The following is a 26,883-nucleotide window of genomic DNA, read 5'->3' as shown; positions in this document are numbered from 1 at the left end:
CCGGCACCGGCGTTTCAAGCCACGGAGAAGCGAGACGCGAAGTCGTATCGAATCTTTGCGATCCTTGATCCTCGGTTAGGTCGCTCGATGCCGACGAGAGATTTCGCGAGACAGAAAGAAACACATTCGCGAGAAATACGTGCATTATATCATCGTCGACATCGTGTAATTCTACTCGACCGTTCTACGCGATGCGCCCTCTTCTCTTCTCTCTCTCTCTCTCTTCTCGTGCGGTGACTCTCTGCACCCCATAAATATCTCTAAATCATCGTCGTTGTCTCGATCGCGGTTTTTGAGATATCTGAAAACGGTATCCGTAAGGTTGCGTTTGTATCTTCGTATTTAATGGGATTGCAAGAAAATTTCCCCGACTATGAAATTCAGGGAAATTATTCGTGCACGTACGATCGACTCCGCAAATAGCATTAATATTCGACGAATATTAAAGTTGTACTCGTGAAACAATAAGGAGAGAATATTCTAGGAACGCCTATTCAAGCCGAGAAGGAATAAAACGATGAATAATTCTGATATTTTCTCGATATAATCGTTTAGATAAGAATTATATAAACGCCAATATGACTCTAAACGAATCGTGACACTCTCATTAACTGATAATCAATCAAACATTTTCGCTTATAGATCTGTATATATATATATATATATATATATATATATATATATATATTTTATTCTCCATTTTGCCATAGGAAAGATATACCTTTTGAACCAGTCGTAAGTTGCAACACGCAGAAACGTAACGGCGCGTACGACGCGCAATTTCCCGATTTCGCATTTCCTGACGATACGCGCGCGAGCAGAGTGCGTATTGCGGATACGCATCATGTGCACGCACGCAACAGCACGGGCAATCAAATGCTCGCCGGACCGTTTCGCGTTATTTGTCTCTGCGGAAGACGAGCGGACGCCGAAGCGGCGCGAAGCGATGCGGAGTTGTTGCCGCGGTCGGTCCCGACGCACCAATTGTTCGGCGCACGCCCGATTAAACGATCATTGTACGATTCCGCGATGCGAGCGCGTCGACGAACGGCAACAACCAACGCGGAATATTGCGTTTTCACGCGCAAGAATCGCGCGGCGGTTCACTGCAACCGAAGCGACGCTATCTACGCCGATCGCGTTTTCCGGTGCATGCCGACGAAATTCGTGATTTTCGACCAGCTATTCTGAATAACCATTTCGTTCGCACGCCCAAGATGAATGTCATGTAATGTTTCGAGAAGTTGGCGCTTCAATTTCAATTTTTTCTCGCGTCCAAAAAAAATTTCCATCATTTTAATTATCACTAATGTTTAGAAAATCATTAAAGTATGGTGTGCCTTCAAATTTCCGTGGAAGAAGTATCACAATTGAATCCATGTCATTTCACGAAATAATTTATAAACGGATAATTCGGAATAAATCTGGATAAAAATCCGGGTTCTATGCAGGAAATTACAGCTCGTGTCACGGCGATGAATGCTTAGAACGATCGCCATGTTCCAAAAGCGGAAGGGGATGATCGCGGAGGGTGGCTCGGTTGCGTATCGTGTTCCTACACTTTGCGAAGGAAGGACAAGGCATAATCGGCGCCCGTAGTCTCCCCACCGTGACGACGAGAGAGAGAGAGAGAGAGAGAGAGGAACGTCACTTCCGATGGAAAACCATACCCCGTGCTCCTCCCCGCGCCATCTTTGTATTATTCGGCACGAGTGTATTTATTCTCACCCCCGTGGAAACAACACAAAACGACGTGTTGTACGCGCAACCCCATGCCTCTAGGGTTTCCCCTCCGACCGGTCCTATTAGAGCAGTGACAAGTAAACCATGACATCGTTGGCACGTCCATCAAAGGAGAAACGTAAAAGGAGCGAAGAAAGCGCAGACGATCGATCGCGTTATTTGCGCTCCGGAAGAACTTCCGGTCAGCTTGTTCGTGGTCGGTCGCGAGCCGACAGGAAGCGCTCGTTGCTTCGGTGAGGTTGATTTCTGACTGACCAGAAATTCGCTTCCGGCTGGCTTACGTTAGATAAGCGGGCGAATAGACTGCTTCGGAGAATGCATTGTCGGTATTCGATCGAATTGACGAACAAACGAATTGACAAGCTGAAATTCTTACCTACATGCACGACACTTATTTCTCATCAAGGATAAAGGACTCACCTGAAACAAAAAGAAAATTGGAGATTATTATCAAATGTGTAAACGAGAATTAGCCAAAGAAATATGAAAAATCAGAAATTGAAAATAATTCATATAACGTTTAACTTTTTATGCACGTTTACAAAGTAATAAAAAAGAAGTTTCATATGCAACGCGGTTGTGAACCAAAATAATAAATATTATATAATAGGCACATATATGCATATTAATGTACCTTATACTTCCACATCGTTTTCATCGCAATAATATATAAACCTGATACTTATCTCATTGTCAGATGGTACATAAGTACTATTACTCATAGAATAATACGTATGCTATTAATCTTTCATCTATGCTGTTTAATAAGACGCAAACACGACTCACATCCAGATATATTGTATTACCATATTAATATAACATCCATCAAGGAGGCAAGAAATATATTCCCATCATTTTAACATAAAGATCTTCCCTTTTCGCGCCTTCTTACAAACCATGCATACGCATGACGAGAATATAAATAGCGAAACACGTTTTCGCGACAATCATCGGAATGTCAAGGTAAGAGAGGAAAGATCACGCAAAATGCAGAAAAAAATAGATGGCATCTTCGTCGTCGACCATGATACAACGCGAATATGCGGAGGTCAAGGACATTGATATACCTCTCGACTCGCATCTCTTCGACGATCCTATATAGAAAGTCTACCCGAAGAAGCACACGATATCTTGGTGCCCGAGAAGAAGTTTTACGAGTGCCTTCTTGAGCGGAGCCGCGGGATGCGAGATGCGGGATGCGGGATGCGGGCGAAGACGGGGAGAGAAAAAAAAGATAAAGACGAGAATCTCGTACTTTGGCAAATTCGCGAGATGTCAGCCAGGCTGACTCGTTCGGCCTTTCGTATCAGGTTCCACGGCGCGGTAGGTACTACTCTATCGTGATCTTCGACATTCCATCTGCCTGGCCAAAGTGTTTGTCGTCTTCCACAAGGTAGCCCAAGACGCCTAAAAACGTTGTAAGCTCGTTCTTATTTTACCGGATTGGTTATTTGTAAATTCGCTCCAAATTACGATCGAAGCTAGTTTCTTCATGTTTTTGAACACGCGAAACTTTTTAAATATTTAACTTTAATAAGAGTGTCATATCGACCGCACGTGCGCGTGCGACGATGTTTAATTCGCTTCGCGTCTACGTTTACAGATAGATATTGAATTTTGTGTGTGATGGATGGACTACGATAATTCGCTTTTTTTCCTTTTTAATGAAACCTGTATATCGAATATATGCCCGATATAATTCAAACAGATAATTCAAAGAAGCGCATTTCTATATTTATCGTAACATTAATATCCTAATCACTGATTCAACAGACGATTCTGTCTCGTCTAAACTACAGTTCTCGAATTAAAGGACAGCTGCGCAATGCGAACGATCCTACGAGCGTTTGTCTGCCATTTGAATTTCTTGATGAAATCATACTGAAGATAAAAAGGTGGCACTCTCACCTGCTCATACATAATATTGGTACACGTGTAGTCGTAAACGTCAGTTTGTCAGCATCGCACGTGCGTGTGCGATAACGTCTACGCATTAGGAGATTAATGGGTGGTTTGATAATAAGTTGAACTGCCATCGAACACGGTGCAAAGCAAATCCGATTCGATCCACTTTGATCTTCTCTAAGAGAGCTCAGGAATTTCGGTAACGGAGAGAGAATGTGAAGAAATGTGCCTGCGATTAGCATTTCTTGACTTATTTAATGGCTTTTCGAATTTATGATGGTAGGATCAAAAATATCAAAATCTGAGTCGCTATATAAAATTAATCTTAATATATGATTCGATTTTACAATCGTTTGCATTACAAGTCTCTTGAGATTTAAATGTTTTTGCATTAAATTAAGTTGAATTTCTCGCTTACAAATTTAGGCATGATTGCGGATTTTATATATTATATTTTTCGTTTTCCTTCATTTTATTTCGTCAATTTAAAATAAAGTGTATTCCAAAAAGCAGAGATATACAAATTAGATATAACAAAGTATATAGAAAAGTACTTTCCATAATCGAGCGGATTAAAATATTCGCAGTCGACTGTCTCATCGGTTATCCTATGATTAAACAGACATCGTTCCTTCAGCTGAGACCAAAGGGAAGAGAATTTTCCATAATCTCTCGCTAGCGAATACAAACGAAGTTCGAATTCAGCAAGATTTTCTCTCGCCCCTCGGGTTTTCGCTGATCACGCGCCCGCGAGAAAGGGAATTCCGCTCGTTCTCTGAATAATTGCAGGCGGCAGTACGACGGAAGGTAGGAGAGAAGGTGAAATCGCGGGCGAAACTTCGCGTCTATTATTACCACGATCGCAAGAATGCCGTAGCTGCCGCCGTATAGAGGTGGTGAAGGAAGGCAGGTCCGCCATGAGCCGCCAGTCCAGAGACGAGGAAAGAAGCGGGAGCGCGAGGAACGAGAGGATGGATAAAGGGAGACAAGGAAAAGAGAAAGAGAGAGAAAGAGAACAGCCCCTACTTACGTAATTTTAAATTAAACTGTGACGTTTTCAAATTAACGTTTTTGCCCGTTCGCCCTCACGCTCTCTCGCTCCACTCTTTCTCTCTCCCTTTCACGATTCTTCTCGTCTCTGTTGCTCGTTTCTCCTCGCTCTGCCTTCGGCGTTTCAGCTTGAGGCTCGCGCTAGACCCAAGGTAGAAACTTGTGATATTACGGCAGGGTTTTTCCGCCCCTCTCTCATCCCCTACTCCTATCTTCTTCTATCCTTTGCTCTTGCGTTACTCACCGTTCTTTCTCCTCATCTCTCTCGCCCCGCCAGTCCCGAGCGCGGAAGCGCGCGTAATTTAGGTACCAGGAAATTGGTTTTCTCGACAATGAAATAGAAGAATGCGATGCGACAAAGAGAGAGAGAGAGAGAGAGAGAGAGAGAGAGAGAGAGAGAGAGAGAGAGAGAGAGAGAGAGCCCTGAAGAGGCTTGGAAAAAAAAAAAAAAAAAGAGGGAAGAGATGTGCCTTCGCGTGAACGAACACGCGGCGTGACTCACCGCTCGCGCACTTACTCGTCGCGGCAGTTGCAGTAATTGCAGTAGCTGCGCCTGGCTCTTTATTATTAAGGCACGGGGCCGCGGCTGAATGGGGAAATTTCGCGTTAACGTCGCCGAACGGATTTCCATTCACGACGACGACGGTGGTTTCACCGTCGTCGTCGAGAAACGGAAAGGATCCATTGTTCCGCCGTGACGTGTCTCGCGGAAAAAGACAGAGTCGGCTGACGCGGGGCCCGCGGATTCGCTCGGTGGCCGGAAAGTACGAGCGGGCGAGCTCTGAATCCACTTCTGAATCCACTTCTGTATCCTAATTTGGAGAACAAAAGAGCAGTCCGCGCTCGTGCGCTCGCACGAGATGACATTTTTGTCGTCATGAGCGAAACTAGAGAGACAGGGAAGATTCGTGCATTCGTTATTATTCATCTCTCCACTCGCGAACGAGTCGAACGAACGGTTCGATTAAAAGAACAATTTCTTTTATCTTTTATTCCACGCTACATTTTTTTTTTCACGGCAAAGAGAGTCTATTTGATAAAAGTTGAACGGATATCGCACGATATGGTAGAAATTTCTGGTAAAAGACCCTGGCGTGTCGCTCACGGAAACGACATCGGAGCTTCTCAACGTGGGAGCCTCGAAGATTATCTATCAAATTAGACACGGTGCTTACGTATACACGGTCAATAAGATCGCGGAAACACCGCAAGCGGCGGTCGCGCATCGGTGGATTCGTGCCTCTCTCGTTCGCAGAAGAGACCGGCAAATCGTTGGACGATAATTATCCGTCGCACACAATCGAAGTATCCTGTAGAGAGCGACCGGCGCGCGGTCGGCTCGCATCCTGTTGGCTCGCCTACAAAGCTCGGTATCGTCGGTGCGTGCATAGCTCGGTACGAGTCCGCGGAACGCTCGTAATTGTTCGGTCGCCAGGGCCACTGAATAAAATACGAGCTACCGGTCGCGCTGTCTGTCAGTCCGCCTGGGGCTGCTGTCTGTCCGTCACGCTGACGTGGGAAGACGCCGCCTGGTTCCACCCCAGAAGCTCCGCCACTACCGAAAGCTAGTTACGATTGTTGTTGAGAAACTCGGAGTCATGCAAGCGCCCGCCATCCGCCTCCACCCTCGCGCGCGCCGCTCCCGACTCCCGACTCCCGACTCCCGACGGTTCGTCCACCACGTAGCGAGCAATTTCATAGTCATGCAATCATAATCAACTCGAGATAATAGTTTTCTCGGCCGGGCATACCGGCTTTCTCTACGAATGGCGAATGAACCTTAGCACGGCACGTTTCGCGCCCGGAACCGACCTAGCAGCTTTTACACGGTTACCAGTTTTCCAACATCGCAAACTTTTTAAATGCATTCGCTTCTCCAAACGTGACTCGAAAGTTTGTCGATGTAATCTACGAACTTTCTGCAACTTTCTGCAACTTTCTGTAACCGTCTCGATGATGACGGTATCGCCGCGGTATGGTAAATTCAGACTGATACGCAATTTACGTTTCACAATACGAGCACGCCGTATCGCGAAAGGGTCGATTCTCGAGGGAGAATCGAGATCGAGATGGTCTCGACTGGATAATTAGACAATCCGGTTGGTTGCGCGGGAGCGATTAGTCACACGACGGGTGATGCGCAGCGCTTCGTGCGGTCGGGATCCTCCCGGCTAACGACAAGTATACATCGAAGAAGGAAAGTGGTAGGAGGCTCCGCACACAAGAGAAGGGTTTCAGCGGGCTTCGAAGAATGTTCGGCGGAGTCATCGCGATATCTCGGGATCGCTCGTCCGTCTTGCGGCAATCGCGTAATTCCCGGCATCCTCCTCCAATTACATCCATCTGTTACCCTCGCCCGCACGTTCTTTTATTCGTTCCTTGTTGCCAACTCCGTTTCCACCGTTCCTTCACCGTTCGTCGGGACTCGCCCCGAGGACCCCACGCGCACGAAATCCGTCTGAATAATTGCGGGCACGTCGTGCCACGGAACAAACGTGACCGCAAGGTAACGAACGAATGCTGCTGCTGCTGCTACTGCTGCGAAAAAGGGAAGAAAAAGGGTGCGGGTGTATATCTAAAGACGAGCGACAAAGTCAAAATATGTCAATAGCCCGGTTGTGGTAAACCGCAATAAACTATTACGTCGATTTCTAACCCCGCCAAGAGTCGAGGGGTTACTTTGAGTCATGCGAGATGACGTGTCGACAAGCCTAACTGAGCGCGCGGCATTGTGTCGCTGACCGCATCGTTTGGGCAGAATTAATAAGCGTTTTTTTTTTTTTTTTTTTTTTTTTTTTTTTTTTTTCAACGGAATACGCTAACGTGTGACATCGATGCATTGGATAAATACATATAAGGCAGCTCGTTGACGAGGTCGAAAGTCGTGAAACCTCGAATCGCAACGCACCGAGATGCACCGCACAAATTAAGGACGTCAACGAAGCGAAACCCTAACAAGCGCAGCGGTTTGCCAATCGTTTATTTTTTACCGTCAATTCGATAAAACCGCACTACGCGTCCAATTTATTTCTCAATAGATATTACGCGTTAACGAATGCAATTTGTTATAAGTTGAAAGCGATGCGACAAAATCCACCACGTCGATTGCGTGAGTGCCGTTCTGAGAAATTAGATGGAAGGAATCGTTGACAATGCCGTTCAGCGGTACGCACCAGCGAAAAGGGAGGAAAATCCGATAGGTGTTGCAAACGGGGAGGGGATGGTAGGGATAGACAGAGGTGATGGAGAGACTAGAGTGCATTAGCCTAATCTAATGACGCAAAGAACTAATAAGAGAAGCTGCTGAAATCTGTTTCCCATTCACGGATTTCTCCCTCCCTCGTTCTCCTCCCTTTTCCATCAAGTTCCTTCCACCTCTCATCCTCCACCCATCCGCGCCTCCACCTTCGACGCTGCTATAACCTATCTGGTGCCCGTAGGGCTAATGCATCGCACAATAGATCAATTACATACATTAGTGGCTTCGAGGATGGCTGAGGGTGCCTGCCTCTTTCATCCCCCCCCCCTCTCTCTCTCTCTCTCTCTCTCTCTCTCTCTCTCTCTCTCTCTCTGTATCTGCGTTACTCTACTCTTCTCGACTCAAGATATCGATATCTACGGGTAGCATCGCCACTGCAAAGCGCGAATACAAACTGGATTTTAACTGCCCATCCTCTCACGTTGTATGTACATATAAACTCGATTATGATGCGGTTAAATTACTTTTTACGGCTACAAATTCTTTCCCGTATTATTATTAATAAAATTGAGACATTTTTTACGTGCGTTAAATTGTTGTATTATTGGAAAGTTTGCACAAAATAATTCATTTCATTACTTAAAATGTAAAGAAAAGTATTTTTAAAACCAAGCTTTTATGTAAACTCCAAGATAATTTTAATCAAAAAGACATTTCTAAATTAACTCGGCAGACACTCGTCAATCGTGAAGGTTTTAAAGCGCATCTTCAGCGAGAGAGGTAAAAGAAGTTTCACATGCATGGTAGCGGTACGGCTGCGAGAGAGTGAATAATTTATGCACCAAAGAAAATTTCACGCGCGCTGCAAAAGAGTGGCGGATAAGAATATCGTACGTGTAGGTAAGTAGTAGATATATCGTGAGCGTCGTCGAAGCCACCACCGACTACGACTACGAACAACGACGACGACGAGGACGACGAGGACGACGACGACGACAACAACAACAACAACAACAACAACAACAACAAGAACGAAGACGACGAAGATGGCGACGAGGAGAAGGAGGAGGACGACGAAAACGACGACGTAAGACGTCTCAAGCAAAGCGACCAGGCGAGAGAGAATCGTAAGTTAAGGCAGGGTGGTAAAAGAAAAGAGAGAAGGAGAGAGAAGGTTAACCGACGCAAACATAAAGTTCCAGACTTACGACGCGAGATCCCCGATAGCTCCTTCGCGGTGGGCATAAAAGCATTAAAAAACAGCCGAGGCAAAAACGCGCAAGTGCACGCACGTGTATGTACGTGCGTGGTGCGACTATATATGTAGGTATATACCACATCACACTACGCTCTCCTTCTTTCTCTTTCTCTCTCGCAGAATCGTTTTATTCTTCTTCTTCTTCCTCTACTTCTCTCCTCCCCGTCCACTTTGCTTGCATGCGTTCTTCGCGGTAGACCCCCGCAGCGACCAACCTGTCTTTCCAACACCGTTCTCCTTCGGCTATCTCGCCGGATATCCCGATAATACTCGAGGCGCGTCTAAATTCTTTCGTACGCGTCTCAGTGGGAGGAGGGGAGGAAAGATAAGGAAAAGAGTAGTGCGCGATAACGATAATTGACGAGCGTGATACTGGAAGAAATGCGACTGTTGGGTATAATTTCGTTTACAAAATGTTGGTACGCGACGAGTTCTCTAATTATGTTTTGTTAACTTCTTTCACGACAAAGTCCGATTAATTGTCCTCTGCACATTTTCAGAGTTGAGTCTCCGTTCGTTACGAGGACGATTGCGTGATCCGTATCGCCGCTCCCTTGCGATATTATTCCTGCAACATTGACGGACGCGAGATTGGTATCGTCCGCCTCAATGTAGCGCTTGTAAAACAGTAAATGGAGGAAGCGTTCTCCGGCACGGCACCGACGTTCAAAGCGACCCGGGACGAGCATAAAGAGCCTCAGCGCTGTAGTTTTTGAAATATAGGCTCCTCCGGCGATATAATGATGAACCGTGTTTACACTGGGAGGCATCTTTGGTGAGGCGCGGGGGCGAGGGCGAGGCGCCTCGTCAAGCTCTGCAGGCGGGGGTGGGAGCGCGAGAGGCCTTCTCCGGAGATGGTGGAGAAGAGGATGCGGCGGGGAGCGGAAAGGAGGCGACTTCTTTTTCATGTAAATACGATGTAGCCGCGTGTAAAGACGGCTGACCGCTCGTGTATGCGGTACAATGTCGGCTGCTGGGGCCCTTCGCGGGTCAAAGCGACACGTCCGAGAGGAAGAGCGCGTCGCTGTAGGAAGGAAAGGAGAGGAGAAAAGAGAAGCGGAGAAAACGACCGGCCGTAAAATATATCAGAGCCGCTGTGCGACTTCGCGATGCGGCCACAAATCACGCGGACCCCCGCTGCTATCCGCCACGCGGTGTGGGTGTACCCTTATGCCCGCTTTGCGCGCGGTGACGTCGGTGTGCACCTTTCCCGGAAGCGTCATCCTCTTGGATAACGATCGAGGAGCCGATCGCGAGAGAGGTTGGATTCACGAAGAGACGATTAGTTCGAGTCTTCAAACGAAAATCAATTGCACGCGAGAGCTGGACCGTTTGATACAACTATATATATATATCAGATATATATATATATATATATATATATATATATATATATATATATATATATATACCTGCACCTCGTAAATCATACAGGACCTAATCATTATTCTCGAATAAAGCCAACAACGAAACTGCGTATGAGAATATCTCAAAGAGGTGGCGTTAATCGTAACATACAATGTACGAGAAAAGACTTTCTTTTCGCATAAGATAAAAAAAAAACACTTTGAAATTCTCGAGAACGTTTTCATAGACGAATGGACAACGAATCGAAATCGTTAGATATTTCGTTGATTAAATTTCCGACCGGCGGACAAACTTTAATCCCGCAAGCCCATGTATCATCCAAAGTTCGTTAGAAATTTTAAATATGCTACCTAGAGAATCCAACGGTGGTGAAAGTGCGGTGAATGTATTCGAGAAGCGAGCATAACACGCGCGATCAAGTCAGGAATCTCTTCTCCGGTGAATACTATTAATGAGGGCCGCCGCGGGTCCAAGGAGCAGAAGAAGCGTGGAAGGCAGAGAAAAGACGGTGGTACGAGCGGGAGGGGACAACGGGGGTGCCTTTTGAGAGGAGCTGCCTCCTTTTGTTGGTCGCTTCGATGCGAGCGAGGAAATAATGCTCCGTGGAATGTGACCCGTGCACCTCTCGCGCGCACCAGGATCTACGCGTGTGTGGATCAACGTTCGCTCGATCCACAGGCCTCGGCGTCGTCTGTAGTCCGCTCAACAACAATCATCTGCGTACCGTGACCACGAGAGAGAGAGAGAGAGAGAGAGAGAGAGAGAGAGAGAGAGAGAAAGAGAATGGCCCTTTTATGGACAAGGAAGGACGCTCCCTGTCACGTCGTCGCGTCGGTAATATTTCACACACGTATGCAAACGAACATGACGGCGTATCGAGGCGCGTCAGTGAGCCAATTAGACGTCACGCCGTGTACCGGTCGTTATCCCGCGAATTAAGAACAGACTCGATAATTAGACGGCCAACGTGATAAGGATCGTAAAGATCTTCACGACAGAAACTATAACGTATGACTATAAAATCGGGCAGACTCGCGCGATAGGGATGTGATTTATACTTTTTTTCTTCCCGTTGGCTATCTTTCCGGCAAATCTAATCTCTCATAATCTTTATCGAATGCAGTTATCATTATTGAAACTAAGATAAATACGCGCCTCCTCGTGTGCAAATCGAAAACCGGAGACTTTTTGCGGCCGCAGGACGCGACAAACGAATCTTTTTTTTTTTTTTTTTTCAACCGCGCGGCGGATATTCATCTTTCTTGTCATCGACTGTACAATTTTACAGGAGAGAGAGAAAGAGAGAAAGGGATCGGCCGCGAAATAATAACAATGGCAAAAAAGCAGAGGCAAATGGCGCGCGGGGACGAGGCAAGACGAAGCACGAGATGAAAGCGCAAAGTCATTTATAACACGGGTGGAGTGGCACGTGATTAGAAGTACCAAATGACCGCGCGCCAACAACAGCGACAGCGACAGCGACAGCGACAGCGACAGCGACAGCAACAGCGACAGCAACAGCAACAGCGGCAGAGTCTCAGCGATGAGGTACCGACTCTTACGGACCGGCATATACTCTCCTCGCTCCTCGTCGCGCACCGAGGACGAAGAATGTTTTAACCGGTAGCGAGATCGTTATAACGATTCGAATCTACCGAGGAAGAAAGAGATAGAGAAGCACGCGCGCTTCTCTATCTCTCCGCTCCGCTGAGTCCCGCTCGTTATTAATATCGAATAACAAGATGCCGCGCGCTGACCGTAGCTCGCGAACGCCAATGGCATGCGTGCCTACAACGTATTCTTTATTAACGATGCATCACCATTCCCAGGATCATTCGTGTACCAAAAAATCAACTCGATGCCGGGCCAAGAGTCCGTTGGAGTTGACTGCCGCTGGACGGGCAGGGGCCGGGGAACCCAGATCGAGAGGGGATCGAGTCGCAGGTAGATTTGAGATCAAACGCGAGACAGGAGGGCGAGAGAGCCAAAAGAAGATGTTTGATATTCGTGAGACGAACGTTCGTTATCGGATGACGCATAACTCGGCGAACAGCTTCGCGAAAGACAGGCGGAAAGGAACGACGCGAGCGTTTATTGCTCGCTAGAAGAAAGAGATAAACGATGAAACAAGCAGCCTTAAGATATTCTTCGATGTCGCCGATTGTCCGCGGTTAGTTTATATAAATATCGCGAAACGCAACGTGTGACAGAAATCGTAATGTAATAATAATTTAAAACAATTTTCCAACCGAGAAAGAGCGACTCTTCGTCACGCGCGACGCAAATTATTAGGAATGACAGCGACAACTTTTACTTCCGTTCACGACTATCCGAATTCCATCAATTTTCATTTCGGGATATTCTCGTCGCGAGATATCCGCCGCGAGATAGCTAAACGCGATTTTCGCTGCATCCGATATCCGATTTGTATTAATATGCCGCGGCTGATAATTCCGGACGACGATCGACTGTTGCTCTTTCTCAAACGGCAACTTGGTTGCAGAGTGCACTCTTCGCGTCGCGGCGACGACTATTTTTACCGTCACGCCTAACAAATGTGAATATAATTGCACGCGAACCTAATGGTTATTGATGGCTCCCGCGTTTCTTCTTCGTCGCACCTATTCGGCCCGTACCATCCTTTCTTTCTCTACCGCGAGTGGATGAACCGGGTTCTCCTTTAAGATATCGGCTTGTGGCGTGCCGGCGTTATGGAGAAGCGATGCTTTAGGAGCGATACTGTCGGTGCCCGACCCCCTGCCGCATGACCGACACGCACAACTTGATTCACCACGGTGGGACGATCGCCGATCACGATGGCGAGCGAGGCGCTTCCTTTTTTTTGCTCCCTGCGATCTTTCGCAGGCGTTCAACGTCGGATGGAAATGCGCCGAGTCGCGCGTAAGAAGCCGAAAGAGGCGCCTATCAGAAAAAGGAATCGACACTCGAACGAGCCGGACGAGCTGCGGGGTACATCATCCTCTCCCGCGTTCCATCAGGCACAAGATCGTTAGCGACGATTGCGAGATCCTTCACGAGAGAAAAGGATTATACTCGTTTCATCTTATTGATTATTCATATTATGTTTAACAATTTTATTAAAACTTTATCGAATAAATTTCAATATTATCTTATTCTACTCTCACTAATCGCTGGAAAATTTATGATGGAGAAAAGGGATTTTTGTTTTAACTCTTGATATATATGACTAGATAAAATTTTTAATTATTTATTTTGGCAATTTGCTTCATTTTTCGCAAGCTATAACAATTCAATTAGCATTATATTTTCGTTTATCGTCACTGGGTCACGCATTAGTTTCGTGACGTGCAGTTCACGCGGTTCTTCCAGCTTCTTATGACGCGACAGAAACGGTGTACCAGCGTCATCAGACCATGACGCGACGAAATTCCGCGCTCAAGCCGGCAGATCGCATACAAAAGCACGGCTAAGCTCTTGCATTAACGTCATTACAAAGGAAGCGACAGCGGCTCATCGAGCTAACATTGTTTAAATTTACACAAGATATTAATTTCAAGAATGTATCACGCCTTTACCTTTCCAATCAACTTTACTTATTTGCCAAAAGTGCAAAAAGAATTTCAAGTTGTGTCCCAACAAAATCATGTAAACATTTTAACAATCTCAAAGTTGCGGTATTCACCGAGAATAATGTCCAGCATGCTTATATGAATATCGCTCGATTCTCGACAATAATCAAACCGCAAATATATCGTTACTCTGCTAATTCGCATCCTTTCATGCGGAATATGCGTAATAATCGCGGACAGCCTCGTACATATCCCGTGACAAACCCACACAAGCGTGGAAGAGTCGTTAAAATAGGCGACGTTTTGCGGCCAAGCCGCAAGGCGTTCGGCAGAGAAACATAAACGTATCCTCGTTGCTGGAATAAACCGCACGCACGCAACAAAAAGAAAAAAAAAAAAAAAAAAAAAAAAAAAAGAACTTTGTGACGTGCATGCGCGCTTCGTGGCGGCTCTTCAAGGAGTACACACGAAGTACACACGAGAAAAGGAGGGCTAACCACAAACAGCTCCGGCAACCACACTCGCGCCTAATGACAGCGTTTTACAGCCTTATGAAACACAATTGCGGTAGGTCTTGATATTTATCGAAATCGTCAACTTTCGCCTTCGATATTAGTCTCGCGTGTCCGATTGCGCGAATAGCAGATTTAAATTTTGCAAAGCGCGCAAAAAAATTATGCGTATCAGAAATGGTATAATAAAATAATAAAAGATGCGCTGCTACGGCGCGAAAAAAAATCTATATCCGTTCCCTGTATTCGTGACGGAAAATTCAAGATAAAGAGATTTTTAATTAACGCGGAACTAATTAAAAGTTGAAGTCTGTCGTTGCGCTCGAGGAAGTTCCGAGAGTTTTCGAGTTCGATAGCGAAGTTTCGAAGGGACTGCAAAGCGGAAGTTCGAGTTCGACAGCGGGGGTTGCTATCTCCGCCTCCTGATTCTCAATGGTACTCATATCGATAACCCCCGCTCTCTTCGGATAATTGAGCTTAACGAAGTGCCTGGTATTCTGCAAGAGCGAATTCGTCGCCGAAACGATCCGCGTGAGCGCGCTTATTCACTCTGCAGGAGTTGCGACGATCCAAATCCAATCTTCCAATCGTAGTCAATTACAGGCTGACAATGGCCGCGCAGACTTGCTGCTTAAACATCAGCTATAGACGACGGTGTCATTTCGTATACAAACGGGATTACGTAATCTAATTCACGGTTTAACAAAAGACCGACAAAGACCGACAAAGAAAGCCGGGAAAATGGAAGGATAGAGTGTTCCTTCCTTTATATATATATTCAAGCTCTTTAATTCGCAAACTGTATTTGTTCCGTTGCAATTGTTTAGAAAGAGAAGAAATTCTCCTCATAAAAAAAAAAAAAAAAAAAAAAAAAACACTAAATAATACAAAGCATAAAAGATTATCCGTAAGTTTGCAATCTTATCTAATCTCATATGATAAAGTATTAAATAAAAGTGCAAAGTTGCCGACGTGCATTTCATCACTCCGTATCTCTCACCTACCGCGATATCTCATTGCAGAGAAGCGTGAAGCGATGCAAGATTAGAAATAAATAAGCCACGCGGAACTCGACGTCTAAGAATTCATCTACAGGCCCACAAATTTTCAATCTAATCAAAACTAAAAAAAATCTCCTTTGTTATAAAAAAAAAAAAGTCTGTTCGCCATAAATGATAGTTTTTTTCACGTGCACGTATAGACTCAACCGTAATTTAAAATACAGCACATTTGCATAATCACCATTTTATCATTTTATTTTAAATAAAACCACCTCCGAATAAGTATACGCGTCCTGTCATTACGCCCGCTTCTTTCTGGATCACCGGCGACGGGGCTTGCAACGGGGAGAGCACGACATCCAGTTGAAACAACACCCGCGGGCCCGTGTCGGGACATTTAAGAGCCTCGAGTCACGTTCATATAATGTCTTAGGCGGCCGAAGCCGTGTCGACAAGCCGCAGATACTCTACGGTGGTGGTTACGGTGTATACTCGGCCCGTACATGGCGCGATAGATAATCACGGTATTGTCTTACATCGACGCTCGTATTATCCACTGCGGTACACATGCAAGGCGTTCGCCATCGCATCGGTCGACTCGTAGAAGTGTACTAGCGAAGGCGCTTTATCCGAGCGACGATCTACCGCGAGCGAACTGACGAGACTAATCACCCGTCCACCGCAGAGTTCTTTCTGCCAATCTCCTTTCCCTTTGTTCACTTTCTGGTCGCAGTGCAACAATAATGCAACCAGTTAGATAATCGATATTTAGAATGTAACCAACTAACGAAAAAAAATGTAATCGAACCTTATGATTCGATTACATTAGGAAATCTCTAGAGAAAAATAAATATGTAATAATATCCCTCCCTCCCTCCCTTTACTGTTATAATCAGATGTGGTATTTTATTATTTGAACATTTATTTTGGCGTCTCTTTTTTGATCGAGATTATCAAGAGCAACATTCAAAATACATTGCATACAACGTCTATTTCTTTTCTTTTACAGTTTTATATTCACGTTGGAAATTATACGGATATATCTAAGAGTGACGTCGGACGGTCGAAAGAGTCTCGCCAGTATTTCACCGCTCGCGATACTGGTTATGTTTCACTTTGGAAGTAAGGAGAGAGCCTTGCTGCCGCACTGTGGAGGGTAAATATTGCAGTATGCACTCAGGCGCAGAGACAGGATGCATACCGGCGTGCGTTGCCCCCCTCCTGCCCCTTAGCTCGACGAGTCAGCGGCAACCTACCCCTGACACGAAGGCGAAAGTAAAGAGGCACGTCTATGTATTAGCGCCCGCATATATTATTTCGCTGCATAGCAGCAGAGTATGGCGTTGCATGTTGCGCATATCCGAAACTCGCGACTTGCGCGCGATTCGCGCGCCCCATTCTCGTTTGATGCCGAATATATACGCGTGGCACGTGCGGGTATCGTTTTGCAAATGAGATTCTATAGGGCGTCAAGTAATCCGCCGTTTGTATATATTAAAACGCGTGCATCAGCGTTATCATCCGCGGTCATTACAAAAAATTATGATATCGATAAAAATACGTAAATTTATGACATTTGCAGTTGTTGCTTTTCATTACTCGTTTTAGTACCGTTACAATAAATTTTGTTTGATGAAAAAATTACACGCCGGTGTTTATATTATACGATCTGTTATAATATTTTATCGTTATTGCCAATTATTACGGTTTTTCGCTTTCTATTTTGCTAAAAGTATCGCAAATAAATCGTACACAGATCATTTGTTTATTAATATTCGTACAATAGATGACTGGTTCGTAAATAACGATCTATTCGCGCGGTCGCAAGTAACATTGGGGGCGAAAAAATATAAGACTGATATTTTTGGCGGTATCTACCGTGTGGAAAACCGCGACAAGGCTCAACGCGAGGCCGCCTTTTATTCCGTCGGTGCGTGTGAAAACACCACGCCGCGCGAATCCAGAAAATACAGTAATACACGAGTACCTCGGCGACAGCCACTCGGCTCGGTTGTCACGTGTCCCGTTATTTATGGATGTAACACAGCGGCAACCCTCTTATTCGTAGTTTTTACTCATATTTCGCGAAGCCCTGCCGGGAGAGATCGAAACGCGCGCGCGCCCGAAACACCGCGGGATGAGAAGCCGCGGTGATATCCGTGAACTGAAACACAGGCGAGACGAGAAAAAGAGAGAAAAACGGAGAGAAGAACCAGGGATGGGGGACGGGGTGGCGAGGGCGGCGGGAACCGGGAACGAGAGTAGATCCAAAGTTCGGGCGTTATTTATGATGCTTTCTCCCAAAGCGGCCGCGCTAAGCGACCGCGGCTTTTGCCAGAGTACGATCGCCCTTCCGGTACCTTATGTCGCGCTTATTTCTTCCGAGGGTATCGTTCCCCCGTCGAATGCTACGTTACATATCGTATCTTTGCGTGATACTCGAAATAAGAGAGGCATTCGAGCGATTTTCAAACTCTCGACATTATGTTAGTACGATACTTTACTCAAATTGTGTGCAATGTTTTATTTATAATCAAATGATTTTGTTTCGAATGTGTTTAGCGATATACGTAATTATAATTTTAATTTATCGTAAATCAGTCATCGTCATTCAAAATCTTGAATAATAAATAAAATTAATGATATACAAATAGTAGCAAAGTTAAATCGCTATAAATGTGATTTTAGCTAAATCTTCAATCGATTTTTACCTAAAATATAAGATATATCGTAAATTTAAATGTCACTTTTAAGAGAATTCATTCAACACCTACGGAATCCATTCACCCATCTCCGGTAATCTACATGTTACATGTCGCTCGTATAATATCGTACACACGAAAGGGTTGGTGGTCAGTTGGTCGGCCCGCTTAATCCCTTATCCCTTTAAGCGTTGTGTATTATCCTCGTAAAAACTAATACAGAAGCGACGTTGGTCCGGCTCCGCCTAAAGCCTGCTTCCAGCAGAGGGACGTATATAAAAAGGCAAAAAGGGCAAAAAAAATAGACGACTCTGGAGCGGAGACCCAGCAGTGTCGGCCCCCAGGGCTCGAAAATACGTCGAGTTTTCCCGCTCTGAAGTACAGGCGGGGATGAAGAAGAGAGAAAGAGAGAGAGAGAGAGAGAGAGAGAGAGAGAGAGAGAGAGAAAGAGAAAAAGAGAAAAAGAGAGAAAGAAAGAAGAGAGAAAGAGAGCGTTTTGTGCGCAAGAGAGGCGATATATCACCGGGCGACGAAACAACCAACCCCCGACGAGAGTTGCATTTGCATCGACGGACCGACGCTCGCACACGGTCGAGAACGCATATAAAAGGCAGACACATACACAGACTTTCCCGGGCGTCGATCGACTTCATCCCCCCGTTCCACCGTAGCTCCTGGTTCCTCCCGGGGGCGCGAAGGGGCTTTGCCCGTCCTTCCCTAACCCCAAGGCCTGATTTACATTTTCTTTCCTAGCGTACGGGGTTCCGTTCCACTCGATAAGAGGAAACGCCTTGAACCGACGGTATTTCAACCCTTGCGAAAAAGAGATTCGAAACTCGTAGCGAGCTCGCGATCCCAGTCTGGACTCGATCGCGCAGTCCGAAGTAAGGGAGGTTTCGAGAGAGGAGGGCTGACGAGAGAAATGGCCGCCACGGAAGAAATAAAATCATCATGCTTTTTATTTCCCTTAGTTGCACTTGTTTCGCGAAGATGGATAACGTTGATTTCGGATTAGAGACAACGCGAGTAAGTTACTGCAAATTTTACAATGCAAAGCGTCTCTTTTTTTTTATTGAGAACGCATTAAACGTCGATTGGATCAAAGGATTAAAATTTCTCAAAGTTTTTCTCGCTTTTTCTAGCTTTTTTATAGCGTCACAAGTTGCAAACATGCTTCGCGCATGTATGCGCTACATTATCGACGAGAAGCATCGTTCATCCGTTTATGATCATAGAAATGTCGTAAAGACTTGAGTAACTGGTGGCGTTTGACCGAGAGATGAGACGACGTACCTTGTACAGAATTATGTATAAAAAAGTGCACATTTACATTTACGTACATTTACATACGAACTATTACGTTCGGTCAGATCGGAACGGAAGCGACCAATACTAAGAGCTCGTGAATTCCAAAAATCATAAATATAACTTTTATTAGTTATATAGATATGACATTCCTGATACTCGTAATTTTCCGAGTGGCAATACAAAATGTGCATTGAATGTAAACATTTCTCGAGAAATGCAATTTTATATAAAAATTACTACATTTATAATATAAGATCTATACTTGCTTAGATTGCTATTATTGAGATTATTAAAACATTTTTTTCAAAGGAGAAAAAAAAACATAAGAACGTATTACAACATCGTATGTAATTCCGAGAAAGTACGTGTAAAACAAATGCGCGTAAAATGGCACGCGTGACGTTTCGCGGAATTTGTAACTATCCGCCACCGGCTCGCGAAACAGTCGCGCAGTATAAATTAAACTGCCCCATAGGCACGCTGCATCCAATCTCTCAACGAAATATCTCGCTTCAATCTACACACACGTGTTGTCCGTATACGGTTCAAAAACATTCTGCCATTACCGGCACTCGTTCGCCATTACATTAATTTCCGTTTCGCGCTCATACGGAAATGTTTCGCGCTGATTTACAATTTTGTATCGTTTTACGGATGAAACCGTATCGTCTATGAACCGAAACTCTGGCAAAAAAAAAAAAAAAAAAAAAAAAAAAATCATAATTCTTTTTTTCACAGGAGCGACGTTACATGTTCGAGCAGAAGGCGTACGCGTATAATAGAGCGTAATTCAAAAGACCGAAAGAAGGCCGACACGAGCCACGATAAGGAGCGGAGAATATTGCGAAAGGGAAAAAAAATGGGAAATCTCCTCTCGTTGGGTACACGTGGGGGCTAGGGAGAGATGACGCGGAATATAGTCGACTATGAAATTGGATCCGGATACGGTCCTTTAAACGACGCCAAGAACGTAGCGTCGCGACGACGGCGGCGTTTGTAACGACGGCAGGTTGCTCTCGCGAAGGATAAAAGGTTTGCCTATACTTTGAAGATCACAGGCCTGGCACGAGCCACAGGCTCTGCCGTTCTCTCTCTCTCTCTCTCTCTCTCTCTCTTTCCCGTTCGCTCCCTCTTTCTTAACCGCCATCCCTCGGTTTACGCTCTATAAACGGAGCAGCGGGAGCGGCGCGCCGTGTGTTGTACGATCACTGAATCATTGTTGGTGATAGATAGCGCAGCTGTTGCGCGCGAGATCACACACGAGCTCTCAAAATAGTTGGGCAACAATACGCTGCGTTTTCGCGGTGTCTCGAAGCTAACGCGTCGCAGTCATCTCGACCAAGTCTCTCGATTTAACGAACCGCGAGGCGCTTCTCCAACGGCTACTTTGTAGGCGCGCTTGATCGTCCGCGTCCGCTCGTCTGCTTGTGAACGAGGTGTCAAACGCTCCGCTGGCGTTAACGCACCACCAGTTCGTTAAAACAGAATGAATGGCAAGCGCGTATAACTAGTTACTCATGATTCAACGGCTGATTAAGAATATCTATTCTCTCTCTAGAGACGCTCTTATAACACGCTCCGCCGCTATTTCAACATTTTTACAATAATTGACAATTTTAATTATAATTTTAACGCTTGAACGTAAAAAATCACAATTAAAACAATTCATATTTTTTATTAAAAAAATAATGACATTCTCAAAGAGCGAAGAGTTAATTTTTATATTGTACATACAAAATATGTAATTTTTTTCTTTATATATAGAAATAATTAAGCATCTCATTAAATAATTTTATCGCAATCTTACAATTGTCGCCCACACGCACACATTTTCTCAAAATCCAAATTTCTAATATTTCACCGCGCCGTTGAAATGTACATCCGGTATTGTCAGAGCATTTCGTAAGTCAAAGGACACTCGGTCTTTTTGGAGCCGTCAGCTTCGTTTTATATAATGCGTCGCTAAATTTTACAAGATAAATCACCATCTTATTTTATCGCGATAATGAGCTTACTCGTGACTGTAGCGTTAGGCAATGGTTACTAGATACTCTGGCGAACGGAGACTGCGAGCTAAATGCGTCTTGATGGAGTACAACAATGTACCCGCGGGAAAGCCCGAGGTTAACGCGTCGAGAGCGTATGCACGCTCACCGATAGCCAGTCGGCCATGCTGAGTTATCTTTGGTGAATGGTTGCAAGAATAATTACCAGATGCCGAGCGGCGCCTATTCGTCTCGGAACCCAGAGAATCCGAGGTCCACGCAAGTCGATTTCGCGAAGAAGACAAATAGCCGCGTTATTCTATTACGTTAAACGCGATAATGAGACGCCTGAGGCTGGCGGGAAGCGTCGAAGCCTCTCTCTCACTCGACACGAAGTCGAATTAGTTCGATATTTCCTGGAGGTGCGCGTACACGACAGCGCTAATGCGGATCCTCTGTATGCGAATATTCGCAAATAAGCGCCAAGGGCGCTTGGACGACGAATTAGCCTGATTCATCGCCGAGCGCCGAAGAAGACTTCGAAGAAGACGAAATTTATGCATCTGTTTAGTCTACGCGCTGGACCGTTTCTTTTTGCCTGTCGTCTCTCTCGCGCTCGCGTCCCGTTTAATCCCGTTGATGTATGCGTAAACACGTGAATTCGCTGTCGCGACTATCGGACTATCTCTCCGCGTATACAAGAGCTATTATTATATTACAAACTTTCTCGGATTTGCAGGACTAATATGTAGACGCGCTGTAATTTATACTTGATAATGACGATGCGTATAAATATGTGAATCTCTCAAACGTCATCTTGCTTGATTTGTGATTACAGTATAATCTCGCGCGTGAAGAGCGATGGCGTTGCGAAAATAACTGGTTTGTGTAAATTAATCAGTTAAAAAAATCCATGCCACGGCGAGGTAGTTATTTAAGCTGTAAATCCGCGGAAAGTTAGAAATTGAAAGAATTATGGCGATCCGCCTCAAATCCTCGCACCATTATTACGTTAGGGTGTGAGGAATAGGGTATATTATACGGAGAAGACCGGTAGCCTACTCAGAATCAACGAGTTTACGGAGGCGAGCGGACGAGAAATCAACTAGTAAGAGTAGAGAGGTGGCCGCTAGCTACCGTATAATTACGCAAACGCCTCTTCCGGAGATGACGCGTTATTACCCCGGGGCGACTTCCTCGTGCGGACCAGGCAAAATCCTACGGATCCTCCTTAAAGGAGAACCCAAGGGGCATTAGAGTTTGCGTAATCGCTTGGTTATATTATGACCTACTTTGCAGCCTTTTAGGATATTCTTTAAGCAACGCTCGAATATTATGTGAAGAGGAAAAATAATTTTAAAATACAATACAGCTGACACGTGTTTCATTTACGTTAAAAAATATTTTCTTGTAGAAACATTTTCTTTCATATTGCAGTGAATTAAAAATGCAACTACTTTTAATAAAACTACTTAATTGTACACATATATATATATATATATATATATATATATATATATATATATATGAAAAAGAGAGAGACAGCTTTTAATTTATGTAAGTGTGCACATTTATATTAATACAATATTTTACGAAATATTTGAGCAATTGCAAGAGTTTGCGAAAAGATTTTCATTTTCTCCGATTTTTCCATTCCTCCAGACTGTTCTTTCGTGAGTTTATTACTTCACTCGCTTCCTCCGTTCATATCGACCTCTCCTTTCTCTACACCTGGTTCCACCGCGTGATAAATGGTGCTGTTCCGTTCAACCCTCGCCTTCGTCTTTCGAAAAGGTTTTATCAACTCGGACACGCTGTGCTCCTTCTGCCACTCTTCTCAACGATTCTTTTGTTCCTGTTCAAAAACTTCGCTTCATATACTATTTTAAAATTTAAGCTGCTTAAACATTTAAGCTACTACAAATTTATGTAATAACGATTGAAGAGAAAGAGAGAGAATCATTCGATTAAAACTAAGGATTCAATAATTTTAAGTATCTATTGGTCAAATACATCTTTATACACACACACACACACACACACACATATATATATATATATATATATATATATATATATATATATATATATATATATACATACATATACATATATATATACATATACATATTCCAATATTTCAAATTCTTTATTAATAACACACTTTGAAATTTTTATTTTATTGTATAAGAGAAAATTATTATTTATTTTATTTTGTATCGTTTTCATTGATTAAATAATCATATTTTTTATTTTTGTCGTTTAATTACTATTGGAATTGAATATTTTCTAAATACCAACTGACTAACTTTCTCGAGACACGTAAATCTTATATGGAAAACATAACGATCTCCGGAATGACATCTCCTTTTTCCTGTGGACCGATTCTGTAACCGACGTAATGTCCGTGCTGAATCCGTACTCCCGCAGGCAGGGATGGGCTCGCGGCCAGGATGATGGTAAAGGAAAGGGAAAATGGTACCCGGAGGAGTGATAGAAGCTACCTAATAGCTCATGGAATTGCCCCTGAAACACCTTTTTAATGAACTATTGCTACGGGAAATGAAAATGGGGAAACGACAAGACCTTTTTTGGGTCACGTTTTGTTTTGTTATTTTGATGTGCTTTTTGCTATCTCAACTTTAACGAATAAAAGTACAAAACTTTTTGAAGATAATTCACTACACTATATTATTATGCTTAAATAATATAATTCAATGGTATCTCCATCAGAAAAATATTTTGCTTACTTGACTAAAATTTGTTCCTTTGAATAAAGAATTTTTATTTAACATATCAGTAAAATATATGTGTGTGCATGTAAAATGTCGATATTTTCCTCGACGGAAGTAAGCTAGACAATACAAAGGATGTCATAGAGGTATGCGTGTTCCGCGGGGTGCTGATAAATTCGATATAAAAGGATTCGAAAGAGCGTAACGCGTCGACCAAAACGCGAGGAGAGGAGAAAACTACCCGATGTGGATGGGGGCAAGCTGAGACCCAGCGAGACGTCGGGCCGAAAACATTCCGGAGAATTAGACGTGGAGCCCCGCCAGGAGATCAAAAAAGGGAGCCTCGGCAACGAAGACGAGGAACGGAGCGATTTGTCAAAATGCGCATCGCCGCATCGCCGCACGCGCTCACCGTTCCCCGTCTATCCTCGCAATTCCACATACTTTCTCGTTTCCATTGTTATGCTAAGTGCCATCGCGAATGAAGGCGTGGCGGGACTGAAAAAGTGGAACCAATGCGGAAGACACAAAAGAAAATGAATTCGATTAAAATCCGAAACTCGAATCGGAATAAATTTCTTGCACGCGAAATGTTCCTATAGCTAACAAACAAGGACAGCCCTGCGGGTCCGATTTTATTTAAAAAATAATGAAAAGTGATATAATAATATTTTCAATATCCTATCGTGTTATACGATTCCATTTGACAGGAAACGTGTTGAAGAAGAGAAATTGTGAGAGAACCTGCAGAGTATGTTATTAAAGTTCGATGACGTCATGGAGGACGGGCTTTTAAACTACCCTCGTGGGAATCGAAACGCCAGCCAACCTGACCCATTAAAGTACTACTTCGATGTCGTCTTCGTAGTGGTTTCTGGTCAACTGTAAAGGTTTGGATTATGGCTGCAGCCTGTAGTGTTTACGAGTCCACATAGGCCGATTACTGCCTGTTCGTACGGTTAAACGATCGTTTTAGAGAAAATGAACGACTTATGAAATATATAACACAATTCTACAAACAAACAAAAAAATAAGCTGTTACTGTCTTTGAAAACAAATCTATTTAAAAGATAAACTTTTATTTGTATAAACCATAAAGAAAAGAAATATATAGATATAAGATATATTAGATATTTTAGATTAATGTTTTAGATTAATAACATATATTAATCGACAAAGTATAAAATAAATCAATGAAAAGCGCCGTAATATGCTTTTTTTTTTAGATATTATAAATTATTTTAATAGTCAATCTTTGATTCAAAAGAAAAATAAGGAAATCGCCCTTTCTCAATTGATTATTAAAAATGTGTAGCACAAAGAGAAAGAAAGAGGAGAGAGAGAGAGAGAGAGAGAGAAAGAAGTCAATCAGCGAACAAACTTGAAAATGACACGCGACAATCTTTCGATAATCCTCGTCAGCTCGGTGACGGCACACTATTATTCCTGACACTTGGAATTAGCTCCCTTTTTTCTTCCCAGCAGCCCCTGAATCTTACCCTATCGCCACCCTTCGATTTTCAACCCCACCGACAAACTCCACTTTCTTTTTTCTCGGCGGGCCCGATTTCATTTCTTTTACAAGCGCCGCGTCATCATTTTTCATAGACCCCGGCATTCTTTCTCCCTTACCCTGCCCTCCTGGAATAAGGGAAGGTTTCCACGATACGCCCTCCCACGTTTTGCACCGGTAACTGTACCTCCGGTCGACGGGATAGAAGAAACGAGTCGCGTTGTAAGAAGGGCGCCCTTATTCTCCGCCATCGTATTGACGCCTTTAAATAGTCTCTAGTCGATAGTACCGCGTCATCGTCACTAACGGGCTCTAAGTGATACATCGAAGGATTTCTACATGTTTAAAGCTGAGTACATTGAAATGACTATATTGTAAGCCGCGTGAGGTTGCCAAAAACACATCAAAGTAATAATAAATTTTTCTTGAACGTCGCGTTAAACAACAGTGTCTATTAATTTAATACAGCGAATTATATCGCACAATATCTCTCATAAGATCGCGATAAAAAGCCTGTCCACTAATTTATTGTTTCAAACGCGATTCATAGACGCTCACGGATTGTCGCATAAAATTATCACTTGATGGACCACGAGCGCGTGGTACAACGCGGCGTAATCATCGTTACGCTTCCGTCATTACGTACCGCGGCTCCATAATGAACATCCTGTAACTATCCATTCACCGGCGCTTCGGAGACTGAATTTCGGTAACAAAGAGATGGACGGGCAGCGGGTGTCGGAGGCTCGTAAACACGAATGACGGTGACAAGCACGCGAATAACGCCGGTGACAAGGAGAACGACGGACGCGCGCGCGGCAACGTCGGCGACGACGAAGACGACGACGACGACGACGACGACGACGACGACGAGGAAAACGACGAGGACGACGACGACGACGACGACGAGGAAAACGACGAGGACGCGAACGAGCAAGTGATTTAGAATATTCGGTGGCGGATGTCAGCTATTGCTCGCCCACTGCGACGTCATTATGTCATCATCATTCTCCTTCGCGCCGACCTATCCCGTTGACGGGAGGCGCGCGCCTG

General features: G+C 44.3%; 1 protein-coding gene across 5 annotated transcripts in view; it reads right to left on the bottom strand.

The window, feature by feature from the left end:
* Hth (Meis homeobox homothorax) overlaps positions 1-26,883 on the bottom strand; it is a 430,487-nt gene that overhangs the window by 46,012 nt on the left and 357,592 nt on the right. Inside the window, exon 12 of one of the 5 annotated variants that reach the window (XM_072889619.1) lies at positions 707-2,163. The exons of the other annotated variants lie outside the window; for them this stretch is intronic. Coding sequence (XP_072745720.1) covers positions 2,160-2,163 — 4 coding nt within the window. The 3' untranslated portion in view covers positions 707-2,159. Of the gene's footprint in view, positions 1-706; positions 2,164-26,883 lie in introns of those variants that run through there. 5 annotated transcript variants of the gene reach the window in all.

Source organism: Anoplolepis gracilipes, chromosome 4 (assembly GCF_047496725.1).
Source record: "Anoplolepis gracilipes chromosome 4, ASM4749672v1, whole genome shotgun sequence".
Lineage (NCBI taxonomy): Eukaryota > Metazoa > Arthropoda > Insecta > Hymenoptera > Formicidae > Anoplolepis > Anoplolepis gracilipes.
This window is presented reverse-complemented; position numbering and strand designations above follow the sequence as displayed.